Raw genomic sequence first — 18,269 nt, 5'->3', positions numbered from 1 at the left:
TTATAACAATATAATTTTTATAAGTATTTCTAAAGAGTTTTTCTATCTAGATCATGGACATTTCACATGTGTTACTGAATCTGTAATGCCTGTATTTGCCTTATGTACTTTCCCCTCCCAGGTGCACAATCTATACAGTTGCATAAAAGTAGCAGAAGATTTTGTATCTCCAGAACACGTAAAGCACTGTTTCCGCCTGACGCAGGAATTCAGGCATCTCTCTAACACTCATACAAACCATGAGGATAAACTGCAGGTAAATAGCTCCTCCTTCACCCCCACTCTGTCTTCTCATCTCCTGCTCAGCTGCATACACAGGAGGCACATTCTGTTGTTTGAAGGTATCCTCTGGGATGTAAAACTGTGGAGAGATGATAAAGGGAACCATGTCTGGGGGTATGGAGTCTTCCCCCCACGAAGTATTTAATCAGTCCTCTTAGAGAATACTCATCTTTTTACCTAATCATGTTAAGTGTAACAGTTTTTTGTTTTTTCTTCCCCTGGGAGATAACAGTGTTTCAGCATTCGGAACTGTGACTAGACTGACTTCCCCTGTCAAATGGGAAAAGCACTGTGACATTTTGTTCTGAGTATGTTTCCGGGAATGGATTTTTCTCTGAAGCTGCTTCTCACTGCAGATTTCTGTACAGACTCAATTCCTTAGAGCTCTGCTAGGGACTGCAGTTCATGTCCCTAAGAGGAGTGAGGATTGTTTTCCCCTTTTAGATCTAGACAATCAGATTAGGTTTTCCTGTGCTCCTGAAGTGGATTGAGCTTTAAGGGCAAAATTTCATTGTTAATACATTTTGGTGCTTTAGTAACATAAGAGAATAAAGAATAAAGAAACAAAATTGCCCAGGCAGAATTTCAACAATCTGAAGACATTCTCCTAGCCTCTCATTTGTGAACTGTTTTTTATCCATCATACTTGTGGCTCAAGTGTGTCTTTGGTCAACGACCAGTGAGGTTGAAGATTTTTCTTGGTCTCTGGTAGATTGCCACTTCAACCTGAATCTGATCTGTTTTGCTATTCCTTTTTCAAAATTATAGAACATTTCAACCATAATGTTCTTTTTTTTTTTTTTAATTAATTTGGGAGAGAGAGAAACATCAATTTTATTGATCCACTTTGTTATTCATTCATTGTTGCTTCTTATATGACTGGGATTGAACCTGCAACCTTGGCATATCCAGATGGTGCACTGACCAACTGAGCTACCTAGCCAGGGCTCAACTATAAAGTCTTTACACAAAGTACCATCACATTGATAAATATAACATTGATATTATAGACATAGTGCAAGCATTAAGGCATAAATACTTCAGACCCCACCTCCATTAGGTCTCTACTTCTAATAGGTCACCTCCAATCCTCTGTCACTACTTTATTTTTGTTGTTGTTGTATTTTTTACCATCTAACATACTTTGTATATTATCTGTTTGTTTCTATCCCTACTAGAATGTAAGCTATTTAGCCCTGGCTAGTGTGGCTCAACAGATTGAATGCCAGCCTGTGAACCAAAGCGTCGCCAGTTCAATTCCCAGTCAGGACACATGCCTGGGTTGCAGGCCAGGCCAGGCCAGGTCCCCACTTGGGGGCGAGCAAGCGGCAGTCACACACTGATGTTTCTCTCCCTCTCTTTCTCCTTCCCTCCACTCTCTCTTTTCTCTAAACATAAATAAATAAAACTTTTTAAAAAATTGTAAGCTATTTAAGCTCTATGAAAACAGGGATTTTACTGTTTTATTTACTACTTTTCCCCAGCACAATATTGGACATATAGTAGATACTCAGTAAATATTTGTTGAATTAATACAAAAAATCTAATGGAGAGTAATACAAGGGGGCTTGTGTGCCCATCACACAGCTTAAGAAATAAAACAGCATAAATATACACATAACACATACACAACATAACCATGTACAACAGTTACATTGTTGAAGTTTCTGTGTACCCTTCCCATTCTCTCTCTCCACTTTCCTTCTCCAGAGTAATCACCATCTTGGTTTAAAACTGTCTTTAGGCTATTCACTTTCTCTTTTCCTTTTTTTTTTTTTTTTAAGATTTTATTTTTTTAGAGAGAGGAGAGAGGAGAAAAACATCAATGTACAAGAGAAACATCGATTGGTTGCCTCTCTCACATCCCCAACCTGGATCCTGCAATCCAGGCATGTGCCCTGACTGGGAATTGAACTGGTGACCTTTCAGTTTTACAGGCTGATGCTCAGTCTTTGAGCCACACCAGCCAGAGCTATTTACTTTCTTTTAATAACTTTTACTATATCTTCCTACTTCACACATAGTATGTGTTTCTTTTAGACAAATTAGAAAATACCTACATGCACAAAAAGAAAAAAGACCCAATAATCTTACCTGCCCACTTTGTGTAATACGTTCTTATTTACTACAGGACCTTAGGCAAGATTCTTAACCATGGAACCTTGATTTCCCCAGTTTCTTTTTTTTATATATATATTTTTTTGATTATGCTATTACAGTTGTCCCATTTTCACCCCCTCACTCCCCTCCACCCTGTACACCCTCTCCCACCCATATCCCCCCCCATTAGTTCATGTCCATGTGTCGTACTTAGGAGTTCTTTAGCTTCTACATTTCCCATACTATTCTTACCCTCCCCCTGTCTATTTTCAGCCTACATTCTATGCTACTTATTCTCTGTACCTTTTCCCCCTCTCTCCTCCTCCCACTCCCCTGTTGCTAACCCTCCATGTGATCTCCATTTCTGTGGATCTGTTCCTGTTCTAGTTGTTTGCTTAGTTTCTTTTGGTTTTGCTTTAGGTGTGGTTGTTAATAATTGTGAATTTGCTGTCCTTTTACTATATATGTTTTTTCCTTATCTTCTTTTCTTAGATAAGTCCCTTTAACATTTCATAAAATAAGGGCTTGGTGATGATGAACTCCTTTAACTTGACCTTATCTGAGAAGCACTTTATCTACCCTTCCATTCTAAATGATAGCTTTGCTGGGTAGAGTAATCTGGGGCGTAGGTCCTTGTCTTTCATGACTTGGAATATTTCTTTCCAGACCCTTCTTGCCTGTAAGGTCTCTTTTGAGAAATCAGCTGACAGTCTGATGGGAACTCCTTTGTAGGTTACTGTCCCCTTATCTCTTGCTGCTTCTAGGATTCTCTCCTTCTTTTTTACCTTGGCTAATGTAATTATGATGTGCCTTGGTGTGTTCCTTCTTGGGTCCAACTTCTTTGGGGCTCTCTGAGCTTCCTGGATTTCTTGGAAGCCTATTTCCTTTGCCAGATTGGGGAAGTTCTCCTTTATTGTTTGTTCAAATACGTGTTCAATCTGTTGCTTTTCCCCTTCCCCTTCTGGTACCCCTATAATTTGTATGTGGGAACGTTTAAAAATGTCCTTGAGGTTCCTAAGCTTCTCCTTGTTTTTTCGAATTCTTATTTCTTCATTCTTTCCTGCCTGGTTGTTTCTATCTTCCTTCTGGTTCACTGTATTGTTTTGAGACCCAGTTTCCTTCCCTTCGCTATTGGCTCTCCTCCGTGTATCTTCCTTCATCTCTTTTATGGTGACCTGCATCTTTTCATCTAATTTGCGCCCAAAAGCAACCAATTCCGTGAGCTTTCTGATCACCAGTGTTTTTAAACTGTGCATCTGATAGATTGGCTATTTCTTGGTCGCTCAAAAGGATGAGTCCTGGGGAACTGATCTGTTCTTCTGTTGGAAACATGTCTCTCCCTGTCTCTCCTTTTTTTTTTTTTTTTTTTTTCCGGTCAGGTAGCTCTTGTTATGGTAAGGGGCAGAGCCTTAGGTGTTTACCTGGGCTGGGCACCCCAGTTGCTAGATTGTGACGTTGTATGTGGGGACGGGGGCGGGAGGGAACAATGGCGGTAGCTCCGTTCTCCCGGGAACACAGTCCCTTCTCTGGGATCCTGGGTTGTGGGCTCTGCCCTGGTCCACAATCGCTGCTTCACTGGGTCCGCCAGCCTCCGCTTGCGCACTCACACCGCTGCGATCTTTCATGCTCCGGCTGGCTCACTCGCCGAGTTTGCGCCCAGTTCGCGCCGAGTTCTCCCCATCACCACACGCTGCTGCCGACCCGCGCCTGCCTGGCTCCGCCCTGCCTACCTGTCTGGGTGAACGGGTCTACTTCAACTTCTTGGCTGTCCGACTTCCATTCAGATAAATTCTCTGTCAGTTCTGTGTGTTATTCTGGCTTTAAATTGTTGTTGTTCTAATCTTGGTTGTACGTGGAGGTACGGTGCGTCCACCTATGCCTCCATCTTGCCGGAATTGATTTCCTCAGTTTCTTACTTACAAAATGGGGAATGATAATAAAATCTATCTCAGGGATTATGGTTAGAATTAAATAAAAATCCACAAAAGGAGCTGTGCAGTAGTGCCCAGCACGTAGTAATCACAGAGATGGTAGAGATTATATAGGCTTTCAAGTGATTCCATTACTCTTTTTGAATATGGACCTTACATGCTATGTGACTTGTAAATCGCCTTTGGGATTGATTTGGGAAGCATGCAGTCCTGGTAGAGGGGTTTCCTCACTCGTCAGTAGGCTCACAGGCAGTGTAGAACATACATTTTCATCTGCAGAAGACTGCCTGGGGCTGCGGTGAACTGACCCTGCTGTGTGCTCTCTCCAGGTGAAGAACATCATTTATCACGCAGTGAAAGATGCTGTCGGCACCCTCAAGGCTCATGAATCCAAACTGGCAAGGTCTTAGGCGTGAAGAAAGTCCAAACTCCCCTGTGAAGCAGGTCTTTCACCCACACACACACACAGGGAACGGCGGGGTGCTCTGCTGGAGCAGAGGCCCGTCACTCGGAGCCAGTGTGGTCAGTATTACAAACTCTCCAGCCACTCTTTTCTACGCTGCCTCAACACTGAAGGTGGACACAGGAAAGTCACTGTTCACACACACAGTTTCAGACTCCAAGCCGAGGGTGCCACATTCCCATCCTGTGGCCTTTTGGGACTCTGAATCGCCTGAACATCGCTGGGCTTTCCTGCACAGTCTTGTGATTTGGGATTCATGGAAACCAGGAATGTGGGCACACTTTTCTTTTCTTTATCTCTCGTGCCTAGTTAAGTGGGAATGTCTGGAGGTATGGGGAATCACATAATTGGTACAAGTAGGGGCTAATTGTTTAAACATGCCTGGTGGAAGCCTGGCAGTGGCTCTGCATGTGACCTCTGACACAGCCCACCCCAGGAGACAGGGTGAAGCCATTCCCCACAATCTCTCCCGGTGAACACTGGAGTCTTGCAGGACCCGGGGAGGACCCACTGCTTTTCCCAGGAGGCTCCAGGATTAGGAAACGTGTGTATTTAGTGAAAAATAGGTTTGTAGTGAAATAGTTACTATTTCATGAAAGTAGATATTTTTAGAATTTTTGAAATACCACAGTTGTTTTCCTGGATTATGAGGAAAGGCACATTACATTTAGTCTTCCTTTCAATAAAATTCTTTGAAGAAATATGATTTTTAGAAATCAACTGCCCATTATAGCACAAAATCAGCCAAAGCAGAATTTACAAGAATTGGCTTTTTAGGATTCTTTTAGTGTCTCCCCCTCCCATCTCAGTCCTGTCTCGAGGGAACAGCCATGTGAGAAGGAACTTCGTCCTGTCTGAGCTGTTGTGTGTGTCACACACACACACACACACACACACACACACACACACACACACACGTGACTCCACAACGATTGCCAGCGTTCCCTTGGGGCTCCTCTTAACAGGTCCAGATGCAAAGGAAAGTTTGTTTTCCTACATGAGGCTTTTTTTGTTTTGGGGGTTTTTTTGTCCAGAAATATTTTCAACAAAACTTTCCAACTCAGTGGAGTTTTATTAAGAATTTATTTGAAAACAATGGAATTCATTGGCCCACGGGTACATTGGAAAATGTATCTGTCTCCTTTCTGGCTGTACTGTAGTGCCCCGCAGGCTTGTTTATATGTTCACAGTTACTTTTTTTTTTTTTTTTAATAAAAGTCATTTACTGTAGAATACTTTTAATTTCACTTTCTGTACTTTAATTTTGTTGAAGGGCTGATTGGGATTTCCATGTTCTTATTAAAAATCTAACAAATTTGTTTGGAGTGGACTAAATTCTTATGCCAGCCATTCCGAAAAGCAAGGTGGTGTTGGAAGTGAAGGATGGTTCTTTTTCAGGTCTTCATTATGTTGCTGCATCTGATTAGTGCGCTTTGCTTCCGAATTTGTTCCCAGTTGGGAGAAGCAAGTGCCAGGTCATTGTGGTTTGAGGGCTTGTGGTGAGGGGAAAGGGGCCACATGAGTTAGAGGATGGGAGGAGAGATAGGGTCCTTTTTTCCTAGGGCAGTCTAGGGGAAAGGCACAGGGGGGGTGGCCCAAGCAAGGTTTGGGGCACCAGTGGTGAGGTTCCTCAAAGCAGGAGGCCCACATCTAAAACGTGGCTCTAGATCCACCTTGGAGTTGGTGGGAGAAAACCCAAATGGGGTTTATTTCTATCAAACAGCAATGAAAGCGGCTTGAAGAGCTAGGAAAAACTGTATTTTAATTAGAAAAGGCCTTCTTAAGAGGAGGTTGTAAAGAATAGCAAGAGGGGTCATTAGAGTCCACTTCTCTGGAGCCCATTGGAAAACGTGTTCCAAAATGTTTAAGCCTGGAAATACAGTTACTGGGGTGGAAATAGATCGTGTGGTTCAAAGATACCGAGGATGAATAGAACCATAACTGAAAATACAGAGCCCTGAGCATGTTCTTTCAGCCTGGATGGGCCTGGGTTGATGCTGTGATCACCAGAAGGATTACATCCCCACAAAACAGTAGATGACTGCAGGGGCTTTCAAATGGGACAGGAAAGGAAAGCGACGGGGAGAATGGGAGTTGTGGAGATTGCAGCTTTGTTGCTTCAGTGAAAATCAGGCGCAGGGTAGGGCTAGCCTACATTCTGGATATAAATGTCTTCAGAATTAGGGCATACACAGCCACCAGTGCTAGCTGATGGGGGTGGAACCGGAGCCCCTGGAACCACCTCCAACCGAGGCCCCAGGCCTTCTAAGGAGGTCTAACTCAACCTCCTGTTCCAGGGTACTCACCTTGAGCCCACAGGGCTCCCCTGCAAAACTTAGGAACAACCCTAAAACAGCTGGTCAGATTCTAGTGTTACCTTCCAACTGGGGTTGGGTTTTTGTTTTTTTAAGAGAGGGGAAGGGGGAGAGAGAAACAAGTGCAACTACACCTTAAACGTCGTTCTCAGGTAGCTGTCTTTACAGGACCTGTGGTGTGGGAGGAGGGTTTGCTGGTTAGCGGTTGGGAGAAGTAGCCTATTTAAAGTAGACTGCATGGGTACATTGCATATCTTAGAAGCGTGACTTAATGGTTCTGTGACACTTGGCAAATTACTGAACCTCCATATTTTTTCACATTTCCCAACTTTGAAATAAGGGTAATTATAACCTCTGCCTTAGAGGACGGTCGTGAGGATTTACTGATAGAACGAACGCACGTGAAGCTCTTAGCATGAGGCTTGGCACACAGAAAGCACTCAAAGTCAGCTGTTCCTCCTTGTGGGATAGTTAAGCCTTTCAGCCCAACGTGTGCAGGGCGGGAAAAGGACTGGGGTGTCAGGATGGAACCGTGAAGGCCTCTGAGGACCTCAGCCAGAGCTTGGAACCCAAGAGAGGTGAACAGATTTCAGGGAAGAGGGCCGGACGTTGAGGGTCAAAGGCGCATGCCCGGCGACAGCAGGTGCGGGGGGCGCGGCGGCCTCCCCTTTAAGAACCGCCGCCGCCCACGGCCGGCCGCTGCGGCAGGGACCTCCCCTTTAACGGCGGCGGCTCGTCGCTCCGCGGCCCCCGCGGCGGCTGCTGCTGCTACTGCGGCTTCTGCTGCCGCTGCCGCCGCCGCCGCCGCCGCCGCCGCCCGACCTCCGGCAGCTGCATCCTCGGCCGGGCGGGGTCCCCACCCCGCGCCCCGCCATGGTGTCCTGGATCATCTCTCGCCTGGTGGTGTGAGTGCCGCGGCGGGTGGGAGGGGGAGGGGGCCGCGGGTACTGAAGACCGGGGTGGACCACTCCGGGGCTTCATACAGCACAGTCACCTAAAGACACATCGTCCCTATTTGGGATCCCCAGAGACATCGAGGTGTGGGACCCAGGACTGGGAGCGAATATGGAGAGGAGAGTGGCAGGCCTGGCTTCCCATCCCTTTTATTTTTAATTTCCCTGCTCCTTCTCCCTCCCTCATCCTAGGGCTGAGCAGCATGGTTTGATTTATGGGGGGAGGCGGGCATGTCCCTTCCCCTGCCTAGCATATCTGGTCTGGAGGAGCTGCTCAGGCCTGGGCCCTCGTCTCCCTGGAGAGAAGGAGCTGATGGAAGAGTGGGGAGCAAGGCAGGGCCTCACCGTTCCCCAGTTTAGGGCCGTACATAGCGGCAGCCTTGGCCTCCCTGAGGGCCCGGGTCCCTTTTCCCCCTTCCACTGGCTGTCAGGAGAGGGGGGATGAGGGCACGTGCTCTGAAGGCCCCTGGGGCGACATCTGGGTTTGGGGAGGCAGAGATGCTTGGAGGACAAAGTGTGGGAGGTAACTGGGAGAGGATGTGTATGCTCAGCTGGGGATTGTGAAAACCACGGAAGGGACGGCGCTAGGTGGCCTTCATTCCAGGCTGCCAGCCATGTCGGGGAGCTGTGTCACTGCCACCTCCCCCAGGTCCCAGGAGGGAACCCTGATCCCACAACCCCAGACTTTGCCCTTGAGGACTCCACCCCCACCCCATCTCCACAGGCCTGTCCAGAAGTATCCTGCCTCGGTCCATGTGGGAACAGGCAGTACCCACTATGTTGTCAAAGGGTTCAGCCTGGCAGGGGCTCCACATGGCCTCAGCCAACCCCTGCCTCATCTCAGGACCCAGATCCTCAGCCTCTACCATGGGGGACTGACACTTCCCTGCTGCCTTCCATTCAGTGTTGTCCTGTGCTGTGTCCTGGCTTCCTCCAGACACACTGGTATCTCCTTCCCTCCTCTTGCTCATCCCAACCCAGAGGGAATCCAGGGGTCTCAGTTCATGTGGCCTTCAGGTGGCTGCTTCTCTCTTGTCTGGATGAGCCCCCGAGAGGCATTGGTCCTCTTATCCCCTCACCTGAGACCTGTACATGATCTCTAATGGGATCACTACCAGGTCCACTCCCGCCAGGGCCCCGAGACCAAGGCCTTCCCCAAGACTGGTCCCAAGAGTGTTTACATGGGGGAGTGAACCTCTCTGCCCCTCGAAGGGCCTCCTGCCCCTATGCCCTCTGCCCCTCAGGGCCACAGTGGTGCCTCTGACTGCCAGGTAGAGGGGCCTATAGACAGTGTCAGGTCCCCTTGCAGACCTGGCCCTGCCCAGCCTGGCTCTGAGATGGAGGTAGAAGGCAAGGGCAGATGGGTATGAATGGACATGGTGTTTGCAGAAGGAAGACACCCTTGTGGCAGTGACTAGACCCCACTCTGCATATATGTTTGTGCATAACAAGGGTCATGGCCAAAGGGACCACACTGGACCCTCTGGGCTCTGGGTCTTTCTGTATCTCAGGGGGCTGGAGAAAAACCGAACAGTGGTGGGGAAGGAATGTCACCTTAGCTGGCTGGGACCTCCATGTTTGTGTATCACCTAAGGGGTTTTTGTTTGTTTGTTTGTTTTTTATTTTAGAGAGAGGAAGGGTGGGGAGAGAGAGAAATGTCCAATCCCCACCCCCATTATTTATGCATTCATTGGTTGATTCTTGTATGTGCTCTGATCTGGGATTGAACTCGCAACCTTGGCATATCGGGATAATGCTATAACCAACTGAGCTACCCTGGCAAGGCTCACCTGAGTCTGAGTCTTGGGTTCATCAATCCAGTTCCTGTTGCTTACCTGGGGACTGATGCAGAACTGGGAGGGTGAGGCCACTGCTCCTGGTGGAGGGGCCCAGTAACCATGCCTGCCTCCCTAGGCTCATCTTCGGCACCCTGTACCCAGCCTATTCCTCCTACAAAGCTGTGAAGACAAAAAACGTGAAGGAATATGTGAGTGTATGACCCTTCAGCACCCACCCAACCCACACGGTAGAGGTGGGGGGCGCAGAGGGTCACAGAAATGGGGTGACTTTGTATTAGTGCCATTGGCACTAATGAGAACCTGGTCCAAAGGAGGTTCCTATGTGTTCCCCCCTGCCTGGGTGTCACCCTCAGGCACAGTCGAGGTCCTGAGTGTGTCCCTTCCCCCACAGAACCCCTAGCATAGCTGGCAGTCAGGGGCCCCTCAGGCCCCAGCCAACACTGCCTCTGTGCCCGCAGGTGAAATGGATGATGTACTGGATCGTCTTTGCCTTCTTCACCACGGCTGAGACGCTCACAGACATCGTGCTCTCCTGGTGAGGTCCAGCATCCCTCCCTGCGTCTCGGGGCCCAGGGCCTCTGACTTCCTCTCCCCACCCAGCCAGGCAAACAGAAGATTGAGACCCAGGGTAGAGACCACAGTTCTATGGGATTCTGAATGCCTGCCTCCAGCCCAGGCCTAGCTTGATCAGCAAAACAAGAGCAAACATACCCTTCACAGTTCTTTCTGGTGGCAGCCAAAGCACCACAGTAGAATCTAGGAAAGCTCTTTCTGCCAGGCTTACTTGGATCTACGGCAGGTCACAGCTCTCTAGACCTCAGTTTCTCTATTTGTAAATGATTCAATCCTGTACACATTGGATACTCGTACTTCAAAGCCCTTTTCCAGACACAATTGGACTATGTATGAACACTATGAGAACAAGGAGGGAATGTCTTAATCTTCTGTATATTCACAGCAGGAGCTCAGGAATGTTTACTGAATGGGCACATACATGCCTCTGGGAAAAGAAGACGAACATGGCACACACAGTCCATTGGAACCACAAGAAGAGAGTTTTAGAGAGAGGCAGAGGACAAAAGATCACTGCATTTGTAGGCTACACTAAGTCCTCACTTAACTTCATCAGTAGGTTCTGCAACTTTAAGCAAAGCAGTGTATGACAAAACTAGTTTTATTGTAGGCTAATTGACATAAATAAGAATTAAGTTCCTACACCATCTCACCAATGTTATAATAAAAGGACATTGAAGAAAAGGATGTTATTCCTGGACCTATAAGAGCCTATGGCCTTTGAGAAAAATAATGTTAGCAGAAGAAGGAAAGTGGGTTGAAAATTGAGGACAGTGAGTATAGATGCTTCTCGACTAGCACAAGCAAAGGAGAGAACTTAGATGGAGGCCTTGTGAAACCTGCCGGAAGGAGTTGGGGACCTGAGAGAGGGAACATGGGGAATGGGGAATAATCCTTACAATCGAGGGGCATGTCTTTGCAGCCAGGGATCGGATCCAGAGCACAGCTGGAAAGGCCCTGTCTTCATGGGAGGGAGGGAGGGGAGAAAAGGGGGGTGAGGACACAGTAGCCCTAGAAGGTTAGGGAGCACACCTTAGTGTTTGCCCCAGGACAGAGGATTAGGGGGGGTCTTCTGTTGGAGTGAGAGCGCTGGAACTCCCAAGAGAGAAGAGGGCAAGGGAGCCACTGCTGAGGGGACTTCCTGCTGGGCTCACTTTTCACCTTCTCACTTGGGAACTCAGCTGAAGCTCCCAGCCCCCTTGAGATTAGAAATGACTGGTCTCCTGAGCCACATGGAGACCCCCCACTAACGGGTGGGGGGGTGGCCAGAGTCATGCTGGGAATCAGTGCACCTCCTGACTCCCTGCCCTGAGCTCTGCTGCTTGCCTGTATCTCCCCAACAGGTTCCCTTTCTATTTCGAGCTCAAGATTGCCTTTGTGATATGGCTGCTGTCCCCCTATACCAAGGGCTCCAGTGTGCTCTACCGCAAGTTTGTGCACCCGACACTGTCCAACAAGGAGAAGGTTTGCTCCCACTCGGCTCCTCAGCCGGCCCCAGGCCACTGCAGCCCAGTGCCTGCAGCCCCTTATATTCCTGGCCCTCCCTGAGGGTACCCAGAGCCTGAAGTGTCTGAGCAGGGCCCTGGCCCTCAGTAGGCAGTGCCTTTGTCCACTGCCTACTGGGCAGAGCCGGGCCTGGCCGAGAGGGCTTGCCCTCACCTCTCCCCCTTTCCTCTCCGACCCCTCAGGAGATTGATGAGTACATTACACAGGCCCGAGACAAGAGCTATGAGACTATGATGAGGGTGGGCAAGAGGGGCCTGAATCTGGCCGCCAATGCTGCCGTCACAGCTGCTGCCAAGGTGAGATGGGGGGCAGGCCCACGCTCCTGGGGCCCCAGCTTGTCCATTACGTCCTGCTGCTCTGGCCCTTCCGCATCCACCCTGTCCTCACGGCTGTGAAGTTTTGGAGCTTGTACAGCTTGGGGTCCCAGTCCTGGCTCTGCCACACTCCAGCTAAGTGACTCCCACTCTCCGAGCCAGTTTCCTCATTTATCCAAACGGGAAGCATGGCCCAGCCTGCCAGTGCTGCCTTGGGACGGCATGAGGACGGTGTGGGGAAGGCACCGAGCCCAGTGGGTTCCCAGTGCCCCATGGTGACCTCTATCTCCACCCCGCCCCTTCCTCCGGTGCTCCCGGTGCGTGGTGGTGACCCTAGGGCCAGGGGGTGCTGTCAGAGAAGCTCCGAAGCTTCAGCATGCAAGACCTGACCCTGATCCGAGACGAGGACACACTGCCCCTGCAGGGCCCTGACGGCCGCCTCCGCCCCAGCCCCAGCAGCCTTCTGGACACCATTGAGGACCTAGGTACAGGCCAGGCCCACAGCTGGGCAGGGGGCACAAGGGCAAGGAGGTGACCATGTGTGAGAGGCACCGGGATCGCTGTTCTCTTCTCCCCATAACCAGGAGACGACCCCACCCTGAGTTTAAGGTCTGGCACAAACCAGGCAGATTCCCGGACAGAGCCCTCTGAGGATGATGTGGGAGACAAGGCCCCCAAGAGGGCCAAATCTGTCAAAAAAGTGCCCAAAGCTGAGGTGAGAGCCCAGAACTTGGGGAGGTGGGGCAGGGCTGTGGCTCCAGGCTGATCACTGTCTGCCTTCCTCCCCCCTCCCCACAGCAGCCACTGGCTTCCAAGACACTGAAGACCCGGCCCAAGAAGAAGACCTCTGGTGGGGGTGACTCAGCTTGAGGTCCAGACGCCCTGCCTTCTGCAGAGCCCCTGCTCCACACTGTGCCGTACCCGTGTGTTACAGGCCCCAGGGCCCCTCAGATGGCTGTTTCTGGTGCCTGCCCAGTGGCTGCTTGTCTGGAAAGGCTTGGAAAAGAGGAGGGAAGCCCTGGGAGGGGGGGAGGGGCAGGTAGAAGGTAGAGGCTGGACCAGGAGCTGAGGACTGAGCCACCCAAGGAGGTGGAGGCTCCTCGGAGCCTGAACTGCCACTCTCCCCGCCCCAGCCCTGTTTGCCCACCCAGTGCCTTGCTGAAGACCACGGCCGTCTGCATCTGCGTCTCTGAGGTCCTAACGTGCACTTGCTGCTGTCCCTGGGTTGGGGGGTGGGGGAGCAGTCACAGCCCAGGTGAGCCAGAGGTGGGGGAGGCGCCTAGAGGAGGGAGGGGGTGAGGAGGGCCTCAGGGAACCTGGGCAGGGGCTGCAGGCCACAGCTGTGAATGGAGGACAGGGGCTGAGTGTGGGCTTAGTGACCAGGGTGGCCAGGCCAGAGCCTAGTTGGGGGCATTGGATGAACTGTGTGCCGCATGGCCCCACTAAAAGGACATGGGATTCCAGGGGTGTGGGTGTGAGTGTGGGTGTGTTTTTGCGGGTCCGGGGCTGGGGGTTTGGGGTAAAGGACTTTCCCTCTCGCAGTGGTCTCTCCCTGTGATCTCTCTCCACCCTCAGCCCTCCCTTCTAGTCTCTGAGCCTCAGAGGGGCCCAGCCCATGAGGCAGAGGGACTCTGTGGGGCCTCTCACCTCCTCTGACCGCAGTCCTTTTTTGCCTCTTCCCATTCCTTTCCTACCCCTGGACTAGACTCCTCTACCCCTCGGGGCCCACTGGAGAGGCCCCTGCTGAGACAGCTCCTTTCCTCCACACCAGGAGGCCCATCCTTGCCCCCAGGTCTTCTTCCTATGCCTAGTAGATGGGGCCCCACGTGAGCAGAACCCTGCCAGAGCTCACCCATTGCCCCACACCCTGCCCCAGCTTCCGCTGTGACTTCAGTCAGAGCCAGGAATGTGTGAGGGGAAAAGAAACGCAGGAGCCATGGTGCTCCCAATTCACTGGAAGTAGATACTCATTCAACCTTTGGCACTGGACAAACCAATAAACCAAACTCTGGCACCACATTAATTTTGGCCTTTGCTTTGTTCTTGCCCCACCTGGTCCAGGTGCAAGGACCTGAAGTGAGAAGGGCCCAGCTGTGGGAGGGATGGGGCAAGAGGTCTGGCTGTGAACACCAGAAGCTCTGAGTTCAAGATAAAGTCAGGGGACCAGCAGAGGTCAGGCCTTAAGAAGGGTTAGAAGCCTCAACCCTCTAGGGTTGCCTTGTCCCTCAGAATTCTGCCTAGGCCCTGGCCAGGTAGCTTGGTTAGAGCATCATCCCAAAACACCAAGGTGGCAGGTTTGATCCCCAGTCAGGGCACATACAGGAATCAACCAATGAATGAATAAGAGGAACAAAAAAATCGATTTCTCTCCCTTCCCCTCTTCCCCTCTCTCTAAAACCCATTTTTTAAAAGATTTTATTTACTTGTAGAGAAAGGGAGAGAAACATCGATGTGCAAGGTAAATATCAGTTGCCTCTTTAAAAAAAAAGATTTTATATATTTATTTTTAGAGAGATGGGGAAGGGAGGGAGAAAGAGAGGGAGAGAAACATCAATATATGGTTGCCTCTAGCACACCCCATACTGGGGATAGGGCCTGCAACCCAGGCATGTGCCCTGACTGGGAATCAAATTGGCGATGCATTGCCTCGCAGGCCTGCACTCAATCCACTAAGCTACACCAGCCAGGACACAATCAGTTGCCTCTTGCACGCTTCCAACCGGAGACCTGGCCCACAGCCTAGGCAGGTGACTTACCAGGAATCAAACCTGCGAACTTTGGCTTTGTGGGACCATGTCCAATGCACTGAGCCACAGGGCTAAAAATCAATTAAAAAAAATTTTTTTAAGGAATCCTTCCCTGAGACCCCCTCCCCAAATGGACTTTCTGGTATCATGGAAAGTGCTAGGGGTGAGCTCTGGGGACAAAGACTCATAAGAGGCCTCCAGGGAAGAGAGGTTAGACTGCTGGGCAGGGCTGAGGAGTTGGGTTGCCATAGTTGCCATTGTGCCCAGAAAGGCTAGAAGGAGGAGACAGGTGGGTTGAGGAAAGAGGTGGAGCTAAGAACCACCCAGAGGCTCATGCCTGACCCTAGGAACAGAGAAGGAGGACAGGTACCCAAGGACTGGGGCTAAAGAAGCATCTCGTGGCCTCAAAAGGGAGGGGTTGGGTGAAGTTGGTGGACAGACTGAGGGAGACTATAGGACATGGGGTCTGAGCCCTTGGGAGGTAGAGCCCAGGCCACCAGGGGCCAAGGGACATAACTGGCTGGGACTGAGACCCTGGAAGGCAGAACTCAGGAGAAGGGAAAGAATGGCAGAGGAGTAGAAGTAGCATCAAATAAACAAAGGAACCCTGATCAGTGTGACTAGTTGGTTGAGCATCACCCTGCAAAAGGAAAGTTTGCTGGTTCAATTCCCCATCAGGACACATGCCTGGGTTGCGGACCAGGTCCCAGAGTGAGGGCGTGTGAGAGGCAATCGATCATTGTTTCTCTCCCTCCATTTCTCCCTCCTTTCCCCTCTCTCTAAAAATAAATAAAATCATTTTTTAAAAAGAAGATAAACGTATGCTAAGCGAAATAAGCCAGGTGGTGAAAGACAAATACCATATGATCTCACCTTTAACAGGAACGTAAACAACAAAACAAAGAAACAAGCAAAATATAACCAAAGACACTGAAATAGAGGATAGGCTGATGGTGACCAGAGGGGAGAGAAGAGGGAATTTCAGGGGACATTGGGAAGGGTTCACGGGAACAAACTTAAAGGACACATGGACAAAAACTAGGGGGAGGGTGGTAATGGGAGGGAAGTGGGGAGGGTTGGGTGGGTGGGCTGGAATGGGAGTAAAAGGGAGGAAACTGTACTTGAATAATGATTAAAATAAAAAAAATTTAAAAAGAAGATAAAGGAAACAAATGGGGAGGGAGGAGGGAGAGAGAAGGAGCAGAGAAAACCGTGCAGCCTGGTGGAAGGAAAAGGGAGGAAGCAGAGCTTGGACTGGCGTGGGGAGTGTGAGTAGCCCCAGCCTCTGGCCCCAAGGTTGGCAAAATGTCCCTACACCAGGCTTTCCTCTCCCTTCTCTGGCATCACAGGGCTGTCCTTCAGCCACACTTGAGCCAAGCTGGCCTAGAAGGTTCACAACTGAGGCTGCAGTGGAAGTGAGGCGTGAGATGCCCTGTCCATGTCCCCTGGAATCCTCCAGTCAACAGCCCTCTCCCAGTCATTCCTGTCACCACTGGCCTCTGAGCAAATGGGCCACTTTCTCTACCAGAAAGGAGAGGAAGTCTCAGGGCAAAATTCAGGGGAGAGACTCCTTTGTTCTAGAAAGGTCTCCAGAGTAAGATGCTGCAGTCTCACTCTAGCAGCTACCATATGGCCAAGAAAGAAGGTTAGGCCTCTCTAACCTAAATCTCATTTGCTGCTTTACACACACACACAGTCACACAATTGCACCCACAGTGACCGGTAGTAAGGGGGTCACTGCCAGATGCCACATTGCCAGGCTCTCCATGCACATCTGGGCTTCCCTGTGTCAACTAAAACATGCTCAGATTTCTAAGCACATTGGTTCATCGCCATGGAAACAATCCGTCTCCTAGAACTCTGCACAAGGCCTGGCCACTGTGCTGCAGGGAGAAGAAGAGAAACGAGATGGGGGGTGACAAAAAGAATGACTGGCAAGCCTCCTGGGAGGAGGTTAGTGGGAAACATCTGGGTCTAGGTAAGCCCTTGCTGTCTCATTTCCTGGGGCCACCTGCCCTCCCTCCCAGTGTCTCAGTAGATCCTTCTAGGCCCGGAGAGTGGGATAGAAAGATCGGAACAAGGTGTACAGCTAGAGCTTTGTGGAGGGTGCTCACTAACTGCCTAGGCCCTCCTCAGTGGGCACTGAGGATCATTAGCTCTGGAGTCGGGGCTGAGGTCTAGCTCTGTGTCCCACACCCAGACCATCTAGGGGACAGGGGACAGCCTTCCAGGCCTGAGATTTCTGGCTAGTATGTTCTCAGGCCTGGAGCTTCTTCAGCTGGCTCCCTCTCTCTTTCTTCTGTGTGCCCCACACCTGGGGAATCTGCTTAAAATGGGATTTCCAGGCTGTGACGTCAAAGGAAAGCCAGCAGCTCCAGCCTGTGCCAGCTCTTCCTTGATCAATGTTGCTGAGCCTAGCCTTGCTTAGCCTGGAGGAAAGAGAGGGACGCAGAGGAGACAGGGACCCTGGGAACTCTGGACCATGGTCCTGTATCTGTGGAACCTAGTTTAAGAGGGAGAGACAGTTTGGTTTGCAGGTCAAAATCCCCTGCTGGCTTCCCCACTGCCTTAAATTTCAACCAATACGTGATCATCTTGCTCCAAAATTCCCCTAATTTTTCTTCTCTGAGCTGGGTTAGGCCTGCCTGGAGGAAGAGGGCACCTCAAGTCTTATATCCATGTGGGTTCTACCGGAGAGCTTGTCGCTTGTCTAGGCTGGAGGCAGCAATGCGTGGGAGGGATGCCTGCAAGGAGCAAAAAGCCCACTGGGTGGCGCAGCTCCCTCCCAATACGGGATTCCCTGGCGCCGGCAAGAGGCAATTTTTCCTGCAGCCTGTCTGCTTAAAATGTGAAGAGCGGGGTGCCTCATGCTTCACTCCCTGGAGCTGGAGGTTCATGAAGAAAGCATTCTTGTGGGTAGACAGCGCAGTTATGGATTCTCAAGCAATCGCTTCCTAAGCCCAGCCTGTATGCACACCATCTGCCTACTCCTCGCAGAAGGTCAGACCAGAGGGCAGGTGTTCTCCTTGGGTGAGGATCAGGCATCTCCTGGGAGCAGGGAAATTACCAAGCTGACCCAGGAAAGGCCCTGCAACCCAAGGGACCCAACCCGGGCTCCTGAAATGGCATCTAGAGAGGCTACTGGAGCTGATTTCAGGGTCAGGTAAGTAGAAGGACCCAAGGGACAAGGAATTTGGAGGAGCAAATTGGATCCAGAGGAAAGGAAGCACACCTAGTACAGGATTCCCTGAATACGAGCCCCCCATGGGCACAGTGGCAGTTTCAG

At 50.4% G+C, this 18,269-nt stretch overlaps 2 protein-coding genes across 5 annotated transcripts in view; both read left to right on the top strand.

The window, feature by feature from the left end:
- The window catches only part of KDM3B (lysine demethylase 3B), a 56,460-nt gene extending 50,454 nt beyond the window's left edge, over positions 1 to 6,006 (top strand). The window contains exons 23-24 of the mRNA XM_045819546.1: positions 122 to 256; positions 4,643 to 6,006. Coding sequence (XP_045675502.1) covers positions 122 to 256; positions 4,643 to 4,723 — 216 coding nt within the window. The 3' untranslated portion in view covers positions 4,724 to 6,006. The remainder of the gene's footprint in view (positions 1 to 121; positions 257 to 4,642) is intronic.
- A 1,798-nt stretch (positions 6,007 to 7,804) lies between these two features.
- REEP2 (receptor accessory protein 2) lies at positions 7,805 to 14,247 on the top strand. Of its 4 annotated transcripts, none has more exons than XM_045819582.1 (8): positions 7,805 to 7,996; positions 9,959 to 10,031; positions 10,302 to 10,378; positions 11,760 to 11,880; positions 12,105 to 12,218; positions 12,580 to 12,721; positions 12,821 to 12,951; positions 13,038 to 14,247. In XM_045819582.1, the coding sequence occupies exons 1-8, from the start codon at positions 7,965 to 7,967 to the stop codon at positions 13,104 to 13,106; spliced, it is 759 nt and encodes a 252-aa protein (XP_045675538.1). In that variant the 5' UTR covers positions 7,805 to 7,964; the 3' UTR covers positions 13,107 to 14,247. The 4 variants fall into 4 exon arrangements, with proteins under 4 accessions (XP_045675538.1, XP_045675529.1, XP_045675522.1 ...); XM_045819573.1 differs by having other exon boundaries at positions 7,807 to 7,996; positions 13,035 to 14,247; XM_045819566.1 differs by having other exon boundaries at positions 7,808 to 7,996; positions 12,574 to 12,721.
- The last annotated feature ends 4,022 nt before the right edge of the window (positions 14,248 to 18,269 follow it).

This window comes from Phyllostomus hastatus, unplaced genomic scaffold, assembly GCF_019186645.2.
Source record: "Phyllostomus hastatus isolate PE091 unplaced genomic scaffold, TTU_PhHast_1.1 phas_contig_150, whole genome shotgun sequence".
NCBI lineage: Eukaryota > Metazoa > Chordata > Mammalia > Chiroptera > Phyllostomidae > Phyllostomus > Phyllostomus hastatus.
The sequence above is the reverse complement of the archived record's forward strand: the minus strand, read 5'-3'. Positions and strand labels throughout refer to the sequence as shown.

What these genes read in the sequence shown, in the direction of transcription:
- REEP2 (XM_045819558.1), top strand. Translation starts at nt 7,965, where the DNA reads ATGGTGTCCTGGATCATCTCTCGCCTGGTGGT. An exon ending in CAAAAAACGTGAAGGAATAT is followed by an intron (nt 10,032 to 10,301) that starts GTGAGTGTATGA and finishes CTGTGCCCGCAG; the next exon opens with GTGAAATGGATGATGTACTG. An exon ending in CCGTCACAGCTGCTGCCAAG is followed by an intron (nt 12,219 to 12,573) that starts GTGAGATGGGGG and finishes TGGTGACCCTAG; the next exon opens with GGCCAGGGGGTGCTGTCAGA.